Source organism: Eptatretus burgeri, chromosome 13, assembly GCF_056783735.1.
Source record: "Eptatretus burgeri isolate ZD-2024b chromosome 13, Ebu_testis_v1, whole genome shotgun sequence".
In the NCBI taxonomy this organism is placed as follows: domain Eukaryota; kingdom Metazoa; phylum Chordata; class Myxini; order Myxiniformes; family Myxinidae; genus Eptatretus; species Eptatretus burgeri.
The window spans coordinates 48,822,441-48,845,225 of NC_140973.1; the positions used below are offsets into that span (position 1 = coordinate 48,822,441).

The 22,785-nt window shown below is 41.8% G+C and overlaps 1 protein-coding gene across 6 annotated transcripts in view; it reads left to right on the forward strand.

Moving 5' to 3' along the window:
• LOC147014431 (forkhead box protein P2-like) overlaps positions 1 to 22,785 on the forward strand; it is a 715,070-nt gene that overhangs the window by 90,488 nt on the left and 601,797 nt on the right. For all 6 annotated transcript variants that reach the window (XM_085852376.1, XM_085852371.1, XM_085852374.1 and 3 more), the window contains one exon: positions 15,027 to 15,144. Coding sequence is in view for 5 of the 6 variants with exons in the window: in XM_085852371.1 (XP_085708497.1) it covers positions 15,120 to 15,144 (25 nt within the window). In the remaining variant the exon portion in view is untranslated. The remainder of the gene's footprint in view (positions 1 to 15,026; positions 15,145 to 22,785) is intronic.

Consider the following 22,785-nt stretch of genomic DNA (forward strand, 5'->3'; position numbering starts at 1 on the left):
ACTTGGAACGCGCTTCCTGTCACATACCTCACACTGCAGCGTGTGAGTATTGCTGTATTGACCTTGTTTGGATCTACGTATGCATGTGAGCAGTCATTCTCACATCTTAAAAACATCAAGTCCAACCTACTATTACGTCAAACGGATGAAAGCCTCAACGCTTGCATGAAGCTTAACCTCACCAAGTACCAACCAGACTACAAAGCCATCAACAAATCCATGCAGCACCAGAAGTCCCATTAATGGTGAGTATTATAACAACATTATTTAAAATAATAAATTCAGAGGCTTATTATACTCACATTTAGTTGAATTCAGTCTTAAAATATATCATATGGCTCTCACTGAAATAGATTTCCGAATATTTTGCTTTAATGGCTCTCTGAGTCAAAAACGTTCCCGACCCCTGCATTAAACAGTTTTGCCCTCTTTGGAAAACGCAGCTTTCCACGGCCGAACCGAATAACAACGGCTCACAGATTAATGTTAACGTTTCTCTTTCAACGAACGGACAGGATAAACCGGCTGAACGAGTGGGCACGCCCCCTCCCAATGACGGACAGGACAAACTCGTTCAACAAGTGGACACGCCCCCTCCCAATGACGGACAGGACAAACTCGTTCAACAAGTGGACACGCCCCCTCCCAATGACAGACAGGACAAACTCGTTCAACAAGTGGACATGCCCCCTCCCAATGACGGACAGGACAAACTCGTTCAACAAGTGGACACGCCCCCTCCCAATGACAGACAGGACAAACTCGTTCAACAAGTGGACACGCCCCCTCTCAATGACAGACAGGACAAACTCGTTCAACAAGTGGACACGCCCCCTCCCAATGACAGACAGGACAAACTCGTTCAACAAGTGGACACGCCCCCTCCCAATGACAGACAGGACAAACTCGTTCAACAAGTGGACATGCCCCCTCCCAATGACGGACAGGACAAACTCGTTCAACAAGTGGACACGCCCCCTCTCAATGACAGACAGGACAAACTCGTTCAACAAGTGGACACGCCCCCTCCCAATGACAGACAGGACAAACTCGTTCAACAAGTGGACACGCCCCCTCCCAATGACGGACAGGACAAACTCGTTCAACAAGTGGACACGCCCCCTCTCAATGACAGACAGGACAAACTCGTTCAACAAGTGGACACGCCCCCTCCCAATGACAGACAGGACAAACTCGTTCAACAAGTGGACACGCCCCCTCCCAATGACAGACAGGACAAACTCGTTCAACAAGTGGACACGCCCCCTCCCAATGACGGACAGGACAAACTCGTTCAACAAGTGGACACGCCCCCTCCCAATGACGGACAGGACAAACTCGTTCAACAAGTGGACACGCCCCCTCCCAATGACGGACAGGACAAACTCGTTCAACAAGTAGACACCACCCCCCCTTCCAATGAGCCAATGGACAGTGTAAGTGAGGGGTTCATTACCTTCTCCAAAATAAAAAACGTAAACCCCTTGCACCACCACGTGTATCACCTTCTGGTAAAAGGCAAATCAGCGAAAATGTAATTACTGGAATCCCATGTAATAACAGATTTGCCTTTCTGGAAGAAGAAAATAACCCAGAAACGTCCGCTTGTTCAAATATCATCAATAAAGCAATCATATTGAACTTGCCAATCAGCGTCTCCAACACCACTCGCACAAGGACGTTCCGAATGTAGACTGCTCCCATATCCAACAGTCACAGGAAGAAGAGAAACTTTTACAGCCTCTCTCTAACAAAACAATAAATGAAACAACTAAGAACACTGAGGAAACGAGGGAGGATAGTTTAAATCCTCCAATGGAGAGTGACACTCACGACCCGAGCACCGTGGCCATGGCACGGACAGGGTTGGAGTCCCCTCTCTTACACTCCGAAGAATCCCCAGACGTAACTCTGATACATAACGCCGCAGAAGAAGTTTGTTTCATTGAAACCGAACAATCATGTGATACTCACAATGAAACTGAAACACTAATCGATTCCCCGTGTGAGGAATCTGATGATGAAAGTCAAGATGACTCCTCAGATTCTAAAAGCTGAAATCAGACCTTCGGATGACGAGCTTTGGGACTTCTTGAGGAATTCTTATCGTAAGAGAAATATTGAACTGAAAGATCATTTCCCTGATCTTCCGGTGTTAATTACGAAATTGAAAGAAATTGTGCGTAACTCTGTCACCCCAAACTTCACTGAGGCACAGAAACACAGGTTAAAAAAAAATGATCCAGAAAGCTCGACAGGAGCTTCTTAAGTGAGGTCCTCATGGTGTGTTTCTCTTATTTATTTATTTATTTTTCTTATTTCCCTTTCTAACCACATGAATGTCAATTTCGGAAGTCTAAACATTAATGGTGGTTCTAGTTTAGAACGCAAAGTTCAGGTAAAAGATCTGACACGGCGTTTACACCTGGACGTCTTGTTATTGCAAGAGACGCATGGAGATCTGACTGCCCAAGCCCAATGGAGAAGGCTCATGAAGGGTCAGTGGTTCTTCAGTGATGTAAATTCCTTCACTGCCGGGATTGCTTTCTTTGTCTCTCCTTCATTAACACTCTCGCAAGTTCATTTCAATGAAATAATTCCTGGATGTCTGGCTTGTCTTCAGTTCATTGCCAACAATCAAATCTTTACTTTTGTAAACATTTATGCCCCCAATGAGAATGCTGAAAAGTATAACTTCTTCCTTAAACTAGAGGCCTTTCTAAGCACAATTGACTTGAACTGTTGTTTCATACTGAGTGGTGACTTCAACTGTACCCTTGACCCTGCTTTAGACAGAAACCGTGTGGAGCCACATCCAAAATCTGCCAAAACTTTGGAAAAAATTATAAAAACTGTGGGACTCGTGGATGTTTGGCGTATCCAACACCCCAGACAACGTCAGTTCACCTGGTTAAGATGTGTGTCCCAGAGACACACTCTCGCCCGGTTAGACAGAATTTATGTCAATGCTACAATGTTTGATAAGATATTAAAATCTGATATCGTGCTCTCTCTTTTCTCTGATCATCTGGTGACAACATTCTCCTTTAAGCTTGCTCTGCAGCAACATGGCAGTCCATCTTGGAAGTTTAACATCATGTTACTTGAGAATGTTACTTTTTGTGAAGCCTTTAGGGTGTTTTGGAATAGCCTCATCGAACGAAAGAATAGTTTAAGTAGCCCTAGATTATGGTGGGACTACGCAAAGGCACAGATTGCCGTCTTTTGCCAACAGTTTAATCGCTTCTCATCTTTTAGTGCAAAAAAGGAAAGGATTGTACTCGAAAAAGAAATACTGAAATTACAATCTGATGTTGCAAACAACCCCAGTGCAACAAATAACCACCTGCTACTGGAAAAAAGGCCCTTTTAAATGATCTTGTTGACTATCAAGTGAAAGGTGCTATGATCCGATTGCAGATATATCAGATTTATAATTGGGACTCTCCAACAAAATTTTTCTTTCATTTTGATAAAAAAGACCACCCATCAAAGGCAAATTAAAACCCTAAGGCTCTCAACTGGGGACATCATGACATCATAAAATAGCATAAAGAGGGAATTCTATAATTTCTTCTCAGACATGTTTAAGGCAAACGATGTTGACAATGATGCAATGCAATACTTCACGTCTGATCTACCCACGTTAAGTGCTACTCAAAGGGACCAGCTTGATTCCTTACCTTCCTTGGAAGAACTTACACTCTCACTTGCTTCTCTGCCGACTGGAAAATCTCCTGGACGAGACGGCCTCCCAATCGAGTTTTACAAATCCTTTTGGTCCTTACTGGGTCCAGAGCTTTTGGAGGTCTTTACTAGTTTTTTTTACAATGTGGGGAATTGCCAATGAGCTGTCGTAGAGCAGTAATTACTTTATTACCGAAAAAAGGCGACCTTCAGCTCGTTGGCAACTGGCGCCCAATCTCTCTTTTAACTTCTGACTGTAAAATATTTCCCAAAGCTCGAGCTCGACACATCTCCCCCCTTCTAGAATCTTTCATTCAAAGTGATCAGTCCTACTGTATCCCTAACAGACAGATACATGATAACATATTCCTCATAAGAGATCTTTGGGATGTGTGTAAAGCTAAAAATGATAATCTTGGTTTGATTGTGCTCGACCAAGAGAAAGCTTTTGACCGTGTTAGTCATGCATATCTTTTCAAGGTTCTCGAGTGTTTTGGACTTGGTCCCAGGTTTACCTCCCTTATAAAACTCTTATCATGGCATTTCCTCAGTACTCAGAGTAAACTCTGAACTGACTTCACTTGTAAAGGTTGGAAGGGGTATCCGTCAAGGATGTCCTTTGTCTGGCATTTTGTACTCTCTTACTATCGAGCCTTCCCTAATCAAAGTTCGCAGCTTGTTAACTGGTTACACAAAGCTGCAAGTAAAACCTGTGAAAGTTTCTGCCGATGCTGATGATATTTGTGTCATTGTACGCACAAGCAAGGACATCAAGAAACTGGTGGACTGCTTGAACTATTATGGTTTAGCTTCTTCAGCTGCAATAAACTGGAACAAGTGCCAGGCACTGTGGATCGGCCCATGCCAGCTGCCCATGCCTGTTCTTCCGGAACGCCTCACCTGGTCGAACAACGGAATGAAGTACCTTGACGTTTTCATCGGTGATGCAGAAACACAAGCAAAGAATTAGGAGGGTCTCGCTGAAGCCCTCGAACAAAAGCTGCTGAAATGGAAAGGCTTACTGACTTTGCTCTCTTATCGAGGCTGAGTCCTGGTCATCAACAACTTAGCAGCATCTCCATTGTGGCACAGGATCTAAAGCCATACCACCTCCTGAACATTTTTTGTTGAACATACAGAAAACCTTTACAATTTTTTTTCTGGAGTGGAAAACACTGGCTTCTTCCACAGATCCTGAGTCTTCCATTGGAGGAAGGTGGACAGGGTCTTGTGGACATCGTGTGCAGGGCAATGGCCTTCTGCGTCGCCTCAATCTGGCGGCTTCTCTACGGTCCGTCGGACTTAGTCTGGAGGTCCGCCGCCCTTCTCATCCTTCGTCAAGCTGGTATGCTTGACTTTTCATCAGGATTATTTTAACGAATATGAAATGTATTGATTTGTCCTTGCTTCCATCTTTTTATAATAGCATTTTAAATGCTTGGCGTGTTGTTATAGTTGATCGTGATTATCTTTCCTACACCAAAGATATGTTTTTGAAGGAACCTCTGTTTCACAACTCTCTTTTTAAAAGAATAAGAACGGAGCGTTCTTTTATCGATCATTTTATTCAGAACGGTGTCCATTGCGTTTCTGATGTAATGATTGACAACACGAGATGCTTGAGTGCTGTAGCACTAGCAACCAAGGTTGGCATACGGTCCTACCGCCAAGTATCTCTTTTATTATGTGAAGTACTTCAGGTGTACCAGAGAGTTAAGGTACACTGGAAGAGATCTCCTTGCACTGGTGATGGCTCAACTGTTCGCGAATCAAATCCTCTCTTCCCAAATCTCATACTCACTCCCACTGTCATGATTTCCGGTTCAATTGTAAAACATTTACCAAGAATACATTTTGGAATCGCACCACAAGTAGGTCTGAGGAAACGTCACATTTACCAGGCCTGTGTGAAAGCAATTCGACCTTCTTTAGGAACTTGGCAGTCAAGGAAGTGGCACAACTACTTGCCTCCAGAATACCCCTTCCAACCTAACTGGAAAGCCTTTCACCATGTTCTTATTCCAAAGAAAACTGCTGACCTGTCTTGGAGGCTGGCACATTGGGTATTACCAACCAATAAACTCCTGCATGTTTTCTCCTCTGAAATACCTGACCAATGTCCCTTCTGTGGAACTCTCGAGACCTTGTCACATGCTTATGTTGAATGTGCATGCTTGATCCCTTTGTTTGGTTTGCTTTGTGAATTGTGCTCCAAGCTTTCTTTGAAGTTCACTTTAAAAGTTTTTATTTTTGGCTTTGAATCCAAAACACATCCACTGGTAGTGATTTTGGCAAACTTTCTCATTGCCACTGCAAAGAAGTCAATTTATCGCACAAGGAAAGCAAAAATTGAAAATATTTCAGGGTGTGCTGATAACCTTCTGGCTTTGTTTAAAGGAATCGTTTTTGCCCATATTAAAATGGAATTTTCTTTTTACACTTTCATAAACAAAATGTGCATTTTTAAAAGTGTGTGGGCTCTAAATGATGCACTTTGTACTGTTCAAAATGGTCTCTTAATTACAGACTGTTCACTTTTGCTATCATGATGTAACCTTGTATTCTTAAACATGTAACTTTTGTGTCCTTATGAAAAATGGTTCTCCTTTGCAAATTGCTTTTTATACTTTTGTAATAAAAGGACATAAAAGTCGTCTCTCTCTCTCTCTGGTGCCCCCTGCTGGCTGTTGGTACGTTATGTGTACTGTCATGGCCGCTCCTTGCTTTGTGTCGTGAGTACCCCTCCTCTGCTGTGCTGTTTGGTGTTTCCACTTTCCCAATTTTTCGTTTCCTATGTGTTCGTTTTCTACTTGTGGACTTTTCCCATGCTTTTATCCTTCCTGTCTGGAAGAGAGAGAGAGAGAGAGAGAGAGAGAGAGAGAGAGAGAGAGAGAGAGAGAGAGAGAGAGAGAGAGAGAGAGAGAGAGAGAGAGAGAGAGAGAGAGAGAGAGAGAGAACGAGAGAGAGAGAGAGAGAACGAAAGAGAGAGAGAACGAGAGAGAGAGAGATCGAGAGAGAGAGAGAGACCGAGAGAGAGAGAGAGAACGAGAGAGAGAGAGAACGAGAGAGAGAGAGAGAACGAGAGAGAGAGAGAGAGAGAGAGAGAACGAGAGAGAGAGAGAACGAGAGAGAGAGAGAACGAGAGAGAGAGAGAACGAGAGAGAGAGAGAACGAGAGAGAGAACGAGAGAGAGAACGAGAGAGAGAACGAGAGAACGAGCCCACGGTCTCGTGTCGAGAAAATCGTAGGCCGAAGGCTTGGCATGGCCGCCGGGGAGGTTTTTCTCGTTCACTGCGACCGTGTTCTTTGTTAATTCTCAACTTTAATCGTTGATTTCTTTGTGTTTGTGAAAACGCCTTATTTCTCTTGATAAAGTTTACTAACTTGTTTTCTTGAGTTAGAATGGCGGGTAAACGTTTCTGTGTCGAGATGTTCGAGTCACTAACTCGTAAAAACGCTGTTTTTTGCTTCCTTCCCAGTGAGGTGGAACTGACGATGTGCTTTCCGCCATCGGTAACATCGTTGGTTTACATAATGTTCGTGCTGCTTGTCGCATGAATAACAAGTTTGTGGTGTTTGTGTCGGAGGAACACATGGTCGTCACGGTGGTTGAGCATGGCCTGTTCATCGAACCGAACCTTTACCTCTCTGTGTTCGCTTTACAGGCCCCAACAGTTAAAGTTAACATTAATAATATTCCACCATTTATAAGGAACCAGGACTTGTGTAACCAGTTAAACAAGTTCGGTAAGGTTGTGTCGAGGATCTCGATGGTGCCGATGCGTCATGTTAGTAATAAATTTAAACACGTCATGTCCTTTAAAAGAGTGGTTTTTATGATACTACTGAAAATGAAAAAACACTGAATGTTGTACTCAGTGTAAAAATCGACGGGTTTGAATATAAAATGTTTGCCGCCTCAGAGGTTATGACGTGTTTTGGGTGTGGAGCTTACGGGCACGTGAAGAGTATTTGTCCCAATGCTATTGCACCGCAAGAAAGTGAAGGTTCGGTGTGGAACGACTCTTCCTCACCACAAACTAATGGGGAGAAGGTGAATCGGGAGCCTAGCCCCCCCCCCCCCACCGGCTGAGGTGTTCGACGAATTGGACTCGTCCACCCCAACCGGCGTTGGAGAGAGGGTGTGTAATTGTGACGTAATTAATCCACCCCCACCAAACGAGGAAGTGAAAGTGGTTGCTTCCTCTCCTTTACCATCCACTGTACAGGACAGTGTGGACGATATGGAGGTATCTGTTACGGATACCAGGAAAAATGGCCAAAAACGGTCAAATGTTGATGCCTTTGATGCTAAGGAGCAGAATAAGGTCCAGATCGTGTCAGGCTCGGTGGACCTCCAATGTGCGTCTGACATTGGAAACCCCTTGGTGGTACCGGAGTCGTGTGCGGATGTGGAAACTTCGCTGGTTCCACTGGCCGACTCCGAGCGGGACACAGAGAACAGTGAGGTATCTCAAGATGTTTGAAGTGTTTGTCCTGTTAGCCAAACTTGTTCAGACGAGTTAATAGCTATGTCTGACAGTGATGGAGAAATAGATAAAGGGGAAAATCCCTGTGAGTTAAATGTTAACCCCTCCCTCACAGATGATGATGTCAAGGTTGTCGAGGGGAAGGACATGGAGAAGGCAAATTCAGAGGGGTCCGTAAACAGAGCAGAACTTTCTGTTGAGCCAAAAGTAAGTGTTCCACAAGTACTAGGAGAGGCCATCGATGAAGCACTTGATTCAGATGAGACCTCTTCTACCCCACATTTTAGTGCTTTAAGCTCTCAAGAGGATGAAGGGGGAACCGACACAACCTCAGTGTCTCAAGAAAATGTGATTAAATTCCTGGATGAGACATTCAGGAAAAGATACGTAAAAATCTAAGATTGCTTCCCGAATTTACACGATTTCATTAAAACTGCAAGGAGTATGATTCGTAATCCTTATCAGGTTAACATGTCAGATCCTCAGTTCCAAAGGTTAAGGAAATGTGTTACTTGGGCTGGTAAAGAGCTTCAAGAATAATGCATAGAATGGAGATAAAAGTAGCATCCCTGAACATCAATGGAAGCTGCAGTTGTGTGTGTCGCCTCCAGGTATTTCAGCTTTTCCAAAATGAAAAAAAATGATTTGCTACTGCTACAGGAGACGCATGCAAATCAGTCTTCTGAGAATGAGTTGTGTAAAATCTTTAAAGGTTGTCTTTTTTTCTCGAGTGCGCTTGTTGAGGCCAAGGCTGGTGTGGCAATAGTGTTGCATCCTCGACTCCAGCCTTCGGAGATAACTTGTAAGGAAATTTGCAAAGGTTACTTACTGTCTGTGCAATTTGTCAGTAGTAACCTAAAGATTTGCATGACAAATGTTTACTGTCCTAGTGCTAACTCTGAAAGAGGTGCCTTTCTGTACAAGTTGGCAGAGTTTGTAAGCACCATTGACTTAACCATGTTGTTGTGTCTGGGGGATGACTACAACTGCACCCTCGACCCACAACTTGATCGGAACACTTGTGAGCCTCATCCACCCAGTGCAATGCCTTTGGCACAGCTCGTCAAAAGTTTAAACTGATGGATGTGTGGCGGGTACAAAACCGTAAATTCCGTCAGTATACATGGGTTTGTGCATCAAGAAATGTTTAGACGATGGCTTGCTGAGACAGATTTTATGTTAATCATGAAATGGTAAACATTGTTAAGAGCTCGTATATCAGGCCGTCTTGTTTTACCGATCATCACATGATTGTTATGGTGTGTGGCTTTCCTCGTCATGTCTGTGAAAGTGCATATTGGACTTTTAATTTGAAACTTTTACAAAGTGCACATTTTATAGAAGCTTTTAAAATGGTTTGGGAAAAATGCGAGTCACAAAAGGGTTCATATTTGAACTTAAGACAATGGTGGGACTGCACAAAGTCCCAAATCAAATGTTTTTTGCCAACAATACTGCTCTTACAGCACATACAACGCTTTTGGTGTGATATCTGCTTTAAAAAATGATATACTTATCTGTGAGCAGAAAGCTGGATTGTCTAGCGTGAATGTCCAGCAGTTGTCGGAGAAAAGGACCCTTCTGGCTGAAATGATGAAAGAGCGGGCGGCCGGTGCATTCGTCCGATTGCGGAACGAAAAAATCCAACTTGACACACCAAACAAAGGGTTCTTCAATTTGGAAAAAATGGTCAAGACCTCTCAACAAATCCATGCTTTGTGCTCTTCTGGTGGTGATTTGTTGACCTCCCAGAGTGATATTAAGCATGAACTACAAGACTATTTTTCTAAACTCTTCGCAAAAAGAGCTGTGAATAAGGAGAACAGGAAGCCGATGCTTGAACAGCTTCCTTCTCTATCTGAAGACCAACAACAATTGCTTGAGCCTGGCATCTCTCTTGGAGAACTTACTTCTGCGCTCAAGGATAGCAAGGATGGGAAAGCCCCTGGACTTGATAGCCTTCCCGCTGAATTTTATAAGGCTTTCTGGGACATTCTAGGCCCTACTCTTCTTGAGGTCTTTCAGGAGAGTGTTGAACAAGGTGAATTGTCACTAAGCTGCCGGAGGGCAGTTTTGTGTCTCCTTCCAAAGAAAGGAAACCTGCATGAGACCGCAAATTGGCGGCCTGTGTCACTCCTCAACACGGACTATAAAATATTGTCAAAAGCACTTGCAACCCGTCTAAAGGAAGTCATCTCTTTCTTGATTGGCAGATCTTGATCTCAATCGTACTGTGTTCCAGAACGTTCCATACACGATAATATTTTTTTGGTGAGAGACTTGATCAGTCTCGGTCGAACTACATCTCCTGGTTTTGGTTTATTACTTTTAGATGAAGAAAAAGCTTTTGACAGTGTTAACCATTCTTTTTTGTTTGTATTAAGGAGAACAGGGTTTGGGGAAAAATTTATTGCTTTTGTTAAGTTATTGTAGAAAAATGCATCTTGTCTGCTGAAGGTTAATCATAGTCTTTGTTACCCTTTCCCCTTTCAGCGAGGCATCCGTCAAGGCTATGCGCTCTCAGGCATGCTCTACAATCTATCCGTTGAACCTTTATTAGTTTTACTTCAGAACTCTGTGTTAGGAGTCTCTCTTTCACAAAACTCCAAAGTCGTCGTTTCAGCTTATGCTGATGATATTTGTGTTGCTATTGCAAATCGAAAAGATGTTTCTGAGGTCTCTCGTTGCCTTACCCAGTTTGAACTTGCTTCTACTGCAAGGGTAAATTGGAAAAAAAAGTGCAGCTTTTTGGGTGGGCCCCAGATCGCCTTCCTCGGCCCTGCCTGTTTTACCAGGAGGAATACAGTGGAGTAGTGAAGGGTTTAAATATTTAGGTTTATTTCTAGGAATTTAAGCGAACAAAAAATTGGGAGAACTTCCTGGAAAAAATTTAATTGAAACTGGCAAGGTGGAGAAGATTGTACCAACTTCTCTCGCTTAAGACACGGGTGTCAATCATAAACAACCTGTTGGTTCCATTTATTTGGCATAAAGTTGTCCCACTTGAACCTCCGAGATACTTGGTCACAGGCATTCAGAGGGTTCTGACTGATTTTTTTTCTGGGGTGGCCACCATTGGCTGGGCCCAGACGTGGTCCCCAGACCCCGAAATGCGGGTGGTCAAAATCTGATGCATATCCCAAGTTGGATAATGGCATTCCGAATTTCCACGATTAAGCGCCTACTGTACGGTGAGTGTGTTCCTTGGCGACCTCTCACAAACGCCTGTTTGCAAAAAGTGGAAGGTCTGAAATATGACCGTGAACTTTTCCTCATCGACCTGCAACACATTGACATGTCTCAGCTCCCCAGTTTTCATCAGAGCCTTTTGAATGCTTGGCAAGTCCTCGGAGTGCAACGTTTACAGGTATCATACAATGCAAAAAAGTTTGTACATGAGCCATTAGTTCGGAATCCTTTATTCTGAAGAATTTCAACCTCCAGGTCGTTTATGCATTGTTTCACCAGTGTTGGAATAAACAGAGTGCGAGACCTGTTGCAGCCATCCTTGAATGCCTGGCTACCTGTAAGCTCACTTTCATTAAAAACTGGTGTTTGTTCTGCTCGTATTGTGGAAAATGTCTTGAAAGCAGTAATTCAAACCTTTCATATACTAAACATCGGGTGGACTGGGGTGGATGAAGTGGTAGACTCACGTCTCTATTTCCTTGAACTTCAAATTGCCTCAAAAAAACAAGAGGGTGTGTTCTCCTCAAACTTAGAGGAAATTGGTGTGTTTCACGTCATGGGGAAAATGGCTATCTACAACATATGTCTGGAAGAATGTATACCTGGTTTTACAAAACTGGTGAAAAATCGGTGGAATGAGACCTTACCTGCTGGAGCTTTTTTAACTCCAGTGTGGAACAAAATGTGTAGTTCTCCAACTCTTGGGCGAACTGGAGACCTGAATTGGAGACGAGCACATCAAGCCCTGGTCACACAGACATTACTCCATAAGTTTAATTCTTCTGTTCCAATTTCTTGTCCTTTTTGTGATTTGATTGAAAATGTTGCCCACGTTTTTATTGAATGTAAGAGATTGGTACCCCTCTTTCTCTTCCTTCAACAGCTCTTCTATAAATTTAATTTTGTTTTTTCCTTTCCAGTCTTTATTTATGGAATCAGGGGGGATTATAATAGTAAACCAGTCCTCTCGTTTTTGTCTTTTCTGTTGGGCATTGCTAAACTGGCAATTTATAAAACCAGGAAAGCAAAATTGAAGGGGAAAAATGCAAATGTGCTTTGTGCTTTTAAGGTATGGTTTCGGCACGAGTAACAATGGAGCAGGCTTATCTTTTGAGCCTGGATATTGTGGGTTATCAGTGGTACACTGATGAGGTTTTGAGTTTCTTTTCGTGAGGAATCTGTTTGTAAAAGTGTAAAGTACTTACACTTACTTTTTGCATTTCTGTATTATTCTGTGGTGGTTTTGACATGAACAGATACCCTTGTTTGTATTGCTTTTGTTGATTTATTTTTGCTGTAAAATTGTTTGGAATTGTTTTATGGAGTGTGCTTTTTCTTGTGTGTTTTGATACTTTTATAATAAAAGCATACGAGTCTCTATCTCTATCTCTATCTCTATCTCTATCTCTATCTCTATCTATCTCTATCTATCTCTATATATCTCTATATATCTCTATATATCTCTATATATCTATATATATATATATATATATATATATATATATATTTATATATATATATATATATATATATATATATATATATATATATTGGATTCGCTAGATATCCTTTATTGTTGGGTTTTATGTGTGTTTGTCTGCAACGCGAGGCTCCACAGCACAAACCAGCAAACCAATTTCGATGAAACTTGGCAACAGGTGCCATATGGGGTGGGAATGTGCGCGTTTGAGTTTCGTTGCTAAGCAACCACCCGTTGCTGTGCAGCGGCCGAAAAACCACGTTCACTATTTTCAATACTTGTCCTACAGTTTTGAATGTGGAGAATCGAGACTTTGGAATTAAACACTTTGAGATATTTAGAAAATTTTACTCCAGCCGATTTTTGATTTAGGTTTTATTTTTCAAATGGTAGTCCTTCAAAATAGGGCATCTATTTACCGTCATTTTTTACGAGGGGCTTAGGAAAGTGGGCGGAGCTTAGGGAAAGTGGACGTAGTTGATGAAAAGTGGGAGTGGCGTAGGAATGCGAGCGTGGCTTATGGAAAGTGGGCGTGGCTTATAAAAAAGTGGGCGTGGCTTTTGAAAAATAATGTGTGGCTCAAGAGGTGGTCAAACAAGAGCATTGAGAGAAGTTTATCGGTGTGTGTGTGTGTGTGTGTGTGTGTGTGTGTGTGTGTGTGTGTGTGTGTGTGTGTGTGTGTGTGTGTGTGTGACGCGAGGCTCCACAGCACAAACCAGCAAACCGATTTCGATGAAACTTGGCGATAGGTGCCATATGGGGTGGGAATGTGCGCGTTTGAGTTTCGTTGCTAAGCAACCACCCATTGCTGTGCAGCGGCCGAAAAACTGCGTTCACTATTTTCAATACTTTTCCTTCAGTTTTGAATGTGGAGAAACGAGACTTCGGAATTAAACACCGAGATATTTAGAAAATATTACCCGAGCCGATTTTTTTGATTTAGGTTTTATTTTTCAAATGGTAGTCCTTCAAAAATAGGGTGTTTATTTACCGTCATTTTTTATGAGGAGTGCCAGTTGGCAAAATACGCAATAGGAAAAATCTTGCCAGGCAGAGGAACAATTGTATGTGAACCAATAAGTCTTGGCAATGAATCTTCGTCGGTGGATCGGTCAGAATGAAAAGCATCGTATCCAGCGCTTCGATCCAAGCGGATCCCTTGTCGCCTACTGGCTTGTATTTGTATATTTATGTATATTTTTATTGATTTATTTATATTTATTTATCTCTCTATCGAGTGCAGCCTGTGGCCGCTGGTTGCATCATTGGTTGGGACGCGGCTATGCCGTTGATGCAGTGTCCCCCTTACCAGTACACTGGTGCTCATTTTGCTGACTTCGGAGGGATGACAGACAGTCAACCTCCTTGTGCATTTTTTTTTTAATTCAGCGGCCAACGGGGCTTGAACTCAGGACCCACGGATCCCAAGCCGCCACCCTAACCACTAAGCCAACACCAGGCTCTATATATATATATATATATATATATATATATATATATATATATATATATATATATATATATATATATATATATATATATATATATATATATATATATATATATATATATATATATATATATATATATATATATATATATATGTATATAAAAATGAATTTAATCTTTCTCTTCCACGAGCATCACTCTTGTAGAGGAAAAAAAACACCTATCTTGGCTGTTTCAATTGCTTCCTCATTGTTTGTGAAGCAGTGGCCATCCAGGTCAGACTACAAATATTGATGTGGTTAAAAGTCACTGGCGTCAGGTCCAGGCTGTGAGCAGGGGTGATATATCTGGTCGAAGCTACAGCCTCAAATTATGGATGTAACTGAAATTGAGAATTGATGTTATCTAATTTTGAGCATCCAATATTCAGCATTGGTGTGTCTGTTCAACCATATGTCTTGTGCACAGGCACGTTATCATTGAGGAGCACACCTTTCGTTATCACACACCATTTGAACTTGAGCATGTGACTTTTTTTTCCACGAGTGGCAGAATCCCATGTGATTTGGTTTTTAGTTTTTATTTTAAGGAATATAATCTATCAGCAGATTGCTCTTGGCATCCCAGAAAATCATGGCCATGATTTTGTTGGTGGATGGGTTGGGTGCGAAATTTATTTCATGGTTGTGATCTCTTGTGCATCCATTTCATGAACTCCAATTTGCTTTCAGGATCCTGGTGGTGAAGCTACATTTGGACCCTACTTCACAAACGAGTGATAACATCACCTGGATCTGCGTTGAACGGTTCAAGAAGCTCACGACATGATGCCAGGAGTTGCTGCCGATGGTAAGTGATGAACTTTCATGAGCATACCTTGATAAGGTGGGCATACCCTTGAAGTGTTTGTTTTATGGTTTTGAAAATTGTGCCTTGAGAAACCCCAAGTTCTTTGGATATTTTTGGAGATCTTAACACGATGATCCTCAATGATGAATTCTCGAATTGGGTACAGTTTATGGATAGTTTTCATCTGCTGGCTGTCTTGACTGAGGATCATCTTCTGAGGCATTACCAAGCTACACATTTGGTCAAATACCTATTCCACAAACATTTTGAACCCTCCTTCGTTTTACTTAATTATCTTGGCTCATCATCATTCTTTGGAAGCCAGTATTTTCTGTGTACTTATTGTAGATAAAAATGTGCTTGTCACATCTTGGTCTTCAAGTTTGGAACATTTCAGAACTCTATTGTGCAGGTATTTGGAAGCTATAGAAGATCACCAAGATCTGAGCTTACTGATTATGCTGTTGTTGCAGCATTCGATTCTTTCTTGCAGACTAATATGTCTGCATGATTGCTTGGATTGGTGCCGGTGATGTAGAGGGGATATTGAAATGAATAAAACCAAGAAAAAAAGGAAGGGGGGAAGATAGTGGGAGAAAATGGGAAAGTGGTTGGTGAGGGTGAGGAGGAAGCAGAAGGAAGTAAAATGTACAGTATTTCAAATCGGGGAGAAGGGGTTAAAGTTTCCAGCATTGTTGCGTACAACATACTGTATGTATATGGCTTCTAAGGTCTGGACTAATCACAGATGTCATCATTAACAATCAAAAACTCATTAGACAGTTGTTACCTCTTGTACAGAGGCCACTTCATTTAATTATCATGATTACACTGGAATAGCTTGACAACTATTTGATTTATTTATAAAGAAACAGATGGCTGATGCAATGGATGCATTATCCCGTACTGTATTGTTTTCATTTCTTCATTTTGTGCAGTGCAGTTGAGGAAAACTCGATGTAAAAGAGTTGTGGGGCTGAAGGTGTCCGTGTTGTATCTCCATGGTTACTTTATACCTACTAACCATCATCGACTTAATACAAATACAATTAACTCAAACGAGTTACAATTTCTGGATATGAATTGCCCTCCAAAAATAGGTATGTAACAACTCAATGGGTTGGTGAAACTGGTTTGGTGTAGGGAGGTGGGGGATGGGGGATTTTTTTGGGGGGGTTGGGGGGGAGTCCAGCTGTGAAGACTGTCTTATCGCACCTATCCTCCTACCTGCTGGATATGAAAACATCCAGATAAGCTGTCCTTGCTTGCATCTTTGGCTTTGCTTTTTATTTTTTCAATTGGTGAAGGGTTGGATGATGGTGGGTGGGTGGTTGGGGGATGCAGGAGTGAAAAAGAGTGGGTGAGAAGGAAGAAAGCCTTGGAGGTGGAGGGCGGGAGTGGAGCATGTTGGGGGTGAATGTTAAGTGACCAAACAATGCAATTTTGATCATGTGTAGTGTTTTCCCCACGCTTATTAGCACAAGCATGTTAAGAAAAGACTTTAAAATGCATTCGATTTCTGCGAGAGAATGTTTGTTCCGTTCCTCCGGCAGTTGATAGCTGTAGGCTACTTGAGGTGGGTTTGCGGTTGGACTTCACCCGATGGCCCCGAGACTAGGTGGCTTTCTTGCTCCTGGGGTCAGAAGGCGAAGAATGGTGATGAAGAATGTGCAGGCTCGCTTTTCAGTGTGCAGAGCCCCATGGTGGCACATTTTAATGAGAAAAGAAGACGTCAAAAGAATGCAGATTGGGAAGAGAGGCACATTGGAGGAGGGGTGCATGCAGACTATTTTGATGTTGCTGCTTTATGGCTCCTTATTAATTTGTCTTCATTGCAGGAAAGCAAGCTTTCAAAACTAAATTTTGTTTATTGAAAGCCAAGCTGATGTTTTTTTTTTTGTTTTTGTACACACTACGCTATCTGCAGTAAGTGGTTGAAATGAATTCCTTCATTAGAATCCCCATTTATATTTGTGCCCAACTCCGGTCGTTCACCTATCAAGCTGAGACGGAATTTTTATTTTCCTGAAATGTCCAATGTGTTATCTCAACTCTGCTGTGTCCTGTTTTCTTTTGTCAACAATGTGTAATTCTTTACCTCCGATGCCAAACACTTATTGTTGTTTGACCAGGATGACAGTCTGGCTTCCATCAACACTGTGAGTCAAAGCTTTCGTGGCTCCTTGCTAACATGGAACCTGGGTGGATCCACCAACATTTGGGGCCTGCTGTTGTGTTTGCTCTGGCGCAGGATGGGTGTGACTATTTTGTTGTGTATCTTAGGGAGAAAAAAACAAATAAATAGAAACAATGAGAAATCAACTTTGCCCTCACGCACCTCCGGATGTGCAGCATGGTTTGGGTGGCAGCTGTTTTGGCATGGAACAATGCAGATTTTTCGTGTTAGGATCACTTTTATTATCCCTTGGTTCTTGTTGCTTGGTGCCTGTTTGGCTTTCACATCTGAGAACGCAACGCTTATTTGTTCATTGCCATCATCCTTACAATCCATGTAAAAGTACATTGACATCCACTAATGCCTTACATGCTCCTTCATGACTTTTACAAGGACCTTCAACGTAGGTGGAGGCTATTGTAGGCCCATCAAGCCTCTTACCCACCTCAGATTGTTTGTGTGTGCTGTACCCTTTTTAAATGCTGAGCGTTAAGCAGGAAACAGCACGTACCATTTTCACAAAGTCTTGGTACGACTCAGCCGGGTTGGGTTTGAACCACCGTGCTCCAGACTCAGAGCGGACGCACTAACCATTACACCACCAAGTCTGGTTCGAGAACCTCATGATGATAAATAAACTGCTATGATTGTTGCAGTTGCTATTGTAATTTAGGACACATTTTCACTTGGTGTGTTTACTCCGGAATGCCAAACAACTTTGAGAGTGATTTTTCCTAAATTGTATTTTTGGCTCAATGCACTGCATGCCATTTTGTACAATATCTCTCCAGTCTGCCCTGTGAATGATGAGCTTGGTGCTCGGTGCCAATGTTTGTCTGTTCGTCGCTATCATCGAATCATCTTCTGATCTCAACCCCACGTATTCAGTCTAAAATACAAGTCATACAAAGAAGTATTCATAATACTAGCATTGTCTACTTGTGGACTTGGGGGGGAGGGAGAACCCAATAAACACCATCAACCCCATAAACTTGACAAGAGGTGTGCATGTTTAATTGATTACGAATCAAAACCGCTTTAATGTGGCATAAGTCAAGGCGGGCGTGGCTCACACGGCCATGATTCGGTTACTTTGGAGCATTTCGCTTGGGGAGCTTCAAAGCGCACACCATTTGAGCCACACAACATGAAAGGCACACAAAAGAACAGTTACGCAGCTGTAAGACTTCCAAGATTCTCTCGGCGGCAAATGAAATGATTTACAACCTCTCGCATGCCTTGATGTAAGATGTTTCGCAAGATAGCCACTGACGGCAGTGTTTCCATTTCTGAGTGTACACTTTCAGTGTACTGTGCGTGAATACAGGGGGAAACCAAGCACTTGGCACTCATAGGGAAGAATAAACTTTCCTCGCACGACTCAAACAGGTGATGCTTCTTATTGCTATGTCCAAAGTTAGAGTAGGACTTATTACGGTAACCCACGTATGAAGCAAAAAGTGGGGTTAAGCAATTGGTTCACTTTGTCTTTCTGTCTGTCTGCTTACAGATTTCAGTCTATGATTGAGGAACAACTTAATTTAAATTGAATGTTATATTTTGAACTCTGTAGAACACTAATCGGAACATGAACCTGTAGTTTAAGAGTACTTTGGCACTGAATTTGACAAATTGTACGGAATGTCATCCCGAGTGCGCATGCGCAGAGTAGTAAGTAATTAAAAAAAAAAATCTGTCTGTGTTGCCTGTCTGGCAGTCAAACAAAATTTAACATCATTGCAAACAGGAAACTTAGTTTTTAGGGATGTCATAAAGGACACAAACACAAGGCACGAATAACTAATTTGACGTGTTAAATAAGGTGGAGTAAAAGACTGTGCGTCAACAGCGGTAAACTTAAGATTCAATGTTTGTTTGTTTTTTAACTTATTTTATTTCAATTGAATTATATACTTGAACATCCTGTAGAACACAAATCACCTTTTTGCCACTTTTAAACACCTCCAGCTTCGCAGCACTTGGACAAAATATTATGCCATGTTACATCATCTCGACCAATCAAATTTTGTGCTCTCACTCTCAGCATTGGGGAAGATTGAGATTCAGACAAAATCGTGGCTCGCAGGAAATAGATCACGTTCGGAAATGCGAAGTAAGAGTTGAAAAGACCCTTCCCATGTCCTATTTTCAAGACTGCCTGGGGTAAGGCGTTTTATGAACTCTAGTTGTTAATTGCCAGCATTTTCATTACGGCGTAATGTTCAACCAGTTTAACTTACTTAATTTGCTATGAGTTGAAAGTTTGAATTTTTCAGAGGTGTTATCATGTAATGTCATAAGACAGCTTCGTTTTTCTTTTTTGCTCCGGCTTCACTTCCCGACACGTGTTTTTTGCACTCCCCTCGGAAGAATGTGAAAAATCTGTGTGTAGAGATATTTTTTCACAAAACTTGCCCTAACTACGGAAATTTGTGGTTACTGTGGTGATAAAAACAGTTGTCTTTGCCTCACCGCAATTGTCACCAAGCAAAAAGAAATGAACAGCAATTCTGATGCCTTTTCATAGGAGAGCAGTCGACTCTTATTAATACTTCTTCTGTGGCCCTGATGATTCCCACCTTCATGTGGGGGTGGGTGGCAAAAACGTTTTTGGCCCAAGTCTTTCATGAACATATTAGCCTGGCCTGATGTTCCACTGGAGGTAATTTGGGCAGGAATTTAATGCTGGTAGATGGGTCACCCACCTTAACGTCCACCAACTCATGCTGGCAAACAGCTCCCCATTTGAATGTCTATCTGAGAGATGGTACACTTTGTGATGCAACCAACGTCCTGCTTTTGAAGCACCAATCTGACAGTTTACAGCACATTCAGGAATCAAACCCGGACTAGATTGCTCAAAGGCAAGTGTGCTGCCCATGTACCATTCTGTCGGATGTATCTTTTCACACTTGACCAGCCAAAGGAGTAAACAAACTTTCGTGGGCAGTTTCATGCTTGGGCTTTTGCCGGCTGTGAAACAGACAAATAACGGTTAAATAACAGCTGCCGGTTGTTTACTAAAATAAACGTGCATCATGTCCTTCCACGACACGAGTCGTCAGCGACAGTTGTGCTTGTTCTAATTATTGTTCTGTGGCTGTTTGTGACTCACTGGATGGGAATCGTTGTGCCAAGCACTCCGCGTCTCCATGGTGAATACTGTTTACTCAAGGAGGCGAGAGCCAAGGAAGCAGAATGCGTTAATAAGGCACTGTGGATTCACGTTTTCTTCCCTCCTAATCGTGCACACGTAATCATCTGTGATTTTGTTGTGACTTGGGGCCTGAGTGCGGATGTTGGCTGTCGGTGCATTGTGTACTATGGCAATTATAAATATGGTGGTTTTTTTTTTTTGGCTTTTTTTTTTTCTCAACAGCAAGCAGCCTGTGTGCTTTTTTCATGTTAATATATTCATATATCTATGAAAAATTTCTCATGTGTAGTGTGTAGCTAGTGTAGTGTGTGTTGAAAAGAAACGGTTTTATCCCACCTGTCCATCTGCCATATAATGCATTCTATAATATGTTGGATGCTAGACCAATTTATCAGACTTTTGGCTCTGCTGATGGAATTATGGATGTAGTTATTTATTTTCCTGCAACCTTGTGGACACAATGCCGTGCCCGCGTTGCCGGCTTCTTGGCCCTGTTCCCGGCGCATCTTGACTCCAGACCCTGTTTGATGGGCTACCGGGGGCTATAGGGATGAGATTTAGCGGAAAAGTCAGGTAGGTTCAGCTGTCTGTTGTTGTTTTGTTTTTTACATTTGTTTTCACATCTTCTTGCCAACAGGAAAAAAAGAAGAAAAAAAGAAAGAAAACCTTTTAAAATAACCATTGCGCACCTGTAAATCTTGCTGTTATTTGCCTGTCCAGCTCTAAGAAAATAGAGCTCAGGCGATGGAAAAATGGTAAAAATGTGCAAGCAGTTGTTTTCTTTAGTCTTGCACAGATGAGAATGAGAGCTTGGGTTCATTTATTTATTTACATCATACGATACATCATTTCAGTAGCAAATTTCACTTTGTTAGCAACTTGTTTGTTTCTTTACTTGTTTTAATGATTGCGTTTTTGCTTTTCACACTTACGGCTGCAGCAGTGCTCAGAGTCGGAAATAACACAACACGGGTTGTTGAAAATCCTTTGCAAAGGATAACATCTCATCTCGGAATCCATAAGTTAACAAGTTTTTTTTTTTTTGTATTTACTCACAATGACAGGCCAGACTGGATACATTAATCGGTTATTAATTGGGATTGTGTGTTGACGCTAAATGGAAATCTAAAATCTACTGTGGGCAAAGGTTTCATGAATTTTGCTAACTACCTACATACACTGTTGGACAAATTGTCCATACTTTGATCAAATGGAAATTACACTTTGTAAAACTAAACAGATGTCAAGATTCTACTCATTCACACACAATACCCATTTCTACACCTATCATCACTGAACAAATATGCATGTGTTCTCTGTTTGTGAGTCCCCATAATACCATCTCGGTTGAACTCTCCATCTTGGGAAACCTAATTGGCTGAGGACATAAGTCGTCATCTTGTCATCATTACCTCTACCACTGAAGGTGGAATGAGGTTATGTTTTCACCCCTGTCTGTTTGTTTGTCTGTCTGTCTGTCTGTCTGTGAGAAGGATACCTCATAAAGTTATGGACGGATTCTGTGAACAGCTTGGGTGGGTAACAAGGACGAATTGGTTAGATTTTGGTGAAGATCCAAATCCAGATCCAGATATGATAATTTTAAAGTGATTTTTAGTAGCGTCTCGCGTAGCGAACGCTGCTCATAGAGAGCTCGGCGTTGTTGTTGTTGTTGTTGTTGTTGTTGTTGTTGTTGTTGTTGTTGTTCTTCTTCTTCTTGTTCTTCTTCTTGTTGTTCTTCTTGTGAAGCCAAAACCTTAACCTCTAGGACTCGGCTCTTGTATATACAAGATCCGGATCTCCTTAAATACTAAGCACATGTACACATCCTCGCATTGACGGTACGTTTTGAGAGCGTCTATCATGAACTTTTAAATATATTCGGACATTTGCTTTAAAGTTTCGAAAAGTCACGTTACTATTTAAAGATTATTCCATTTATCGTATTGTAATTTCGTAAATACACTATTTATTTCGTAAATACACTATACATTGTAGATACGTAAATACATTATGACGGGTGTCGCTATTGGCTGAATCAAGGCACATGACGAAATATCGGAAGTTGTTGTTTTTTTATTTTTTTTAGCCGACAAAACCTTTAGGACGCTGCTCTTCGACACATTTGTCCTTGTTCGCCATTGAGAGATAGTGCTAAAATGATGTAGCATAATATTTCAAAAAGTTATGGACAGATTCGCATGAAACTTGGTTGTCACATTAGTTGTGTGACAAGGAAGAATCGATTAGATTTTGGTGAAGATCCGAATCCAATAATTTTTCAAAATGATTCTTCACTATTGAGAGA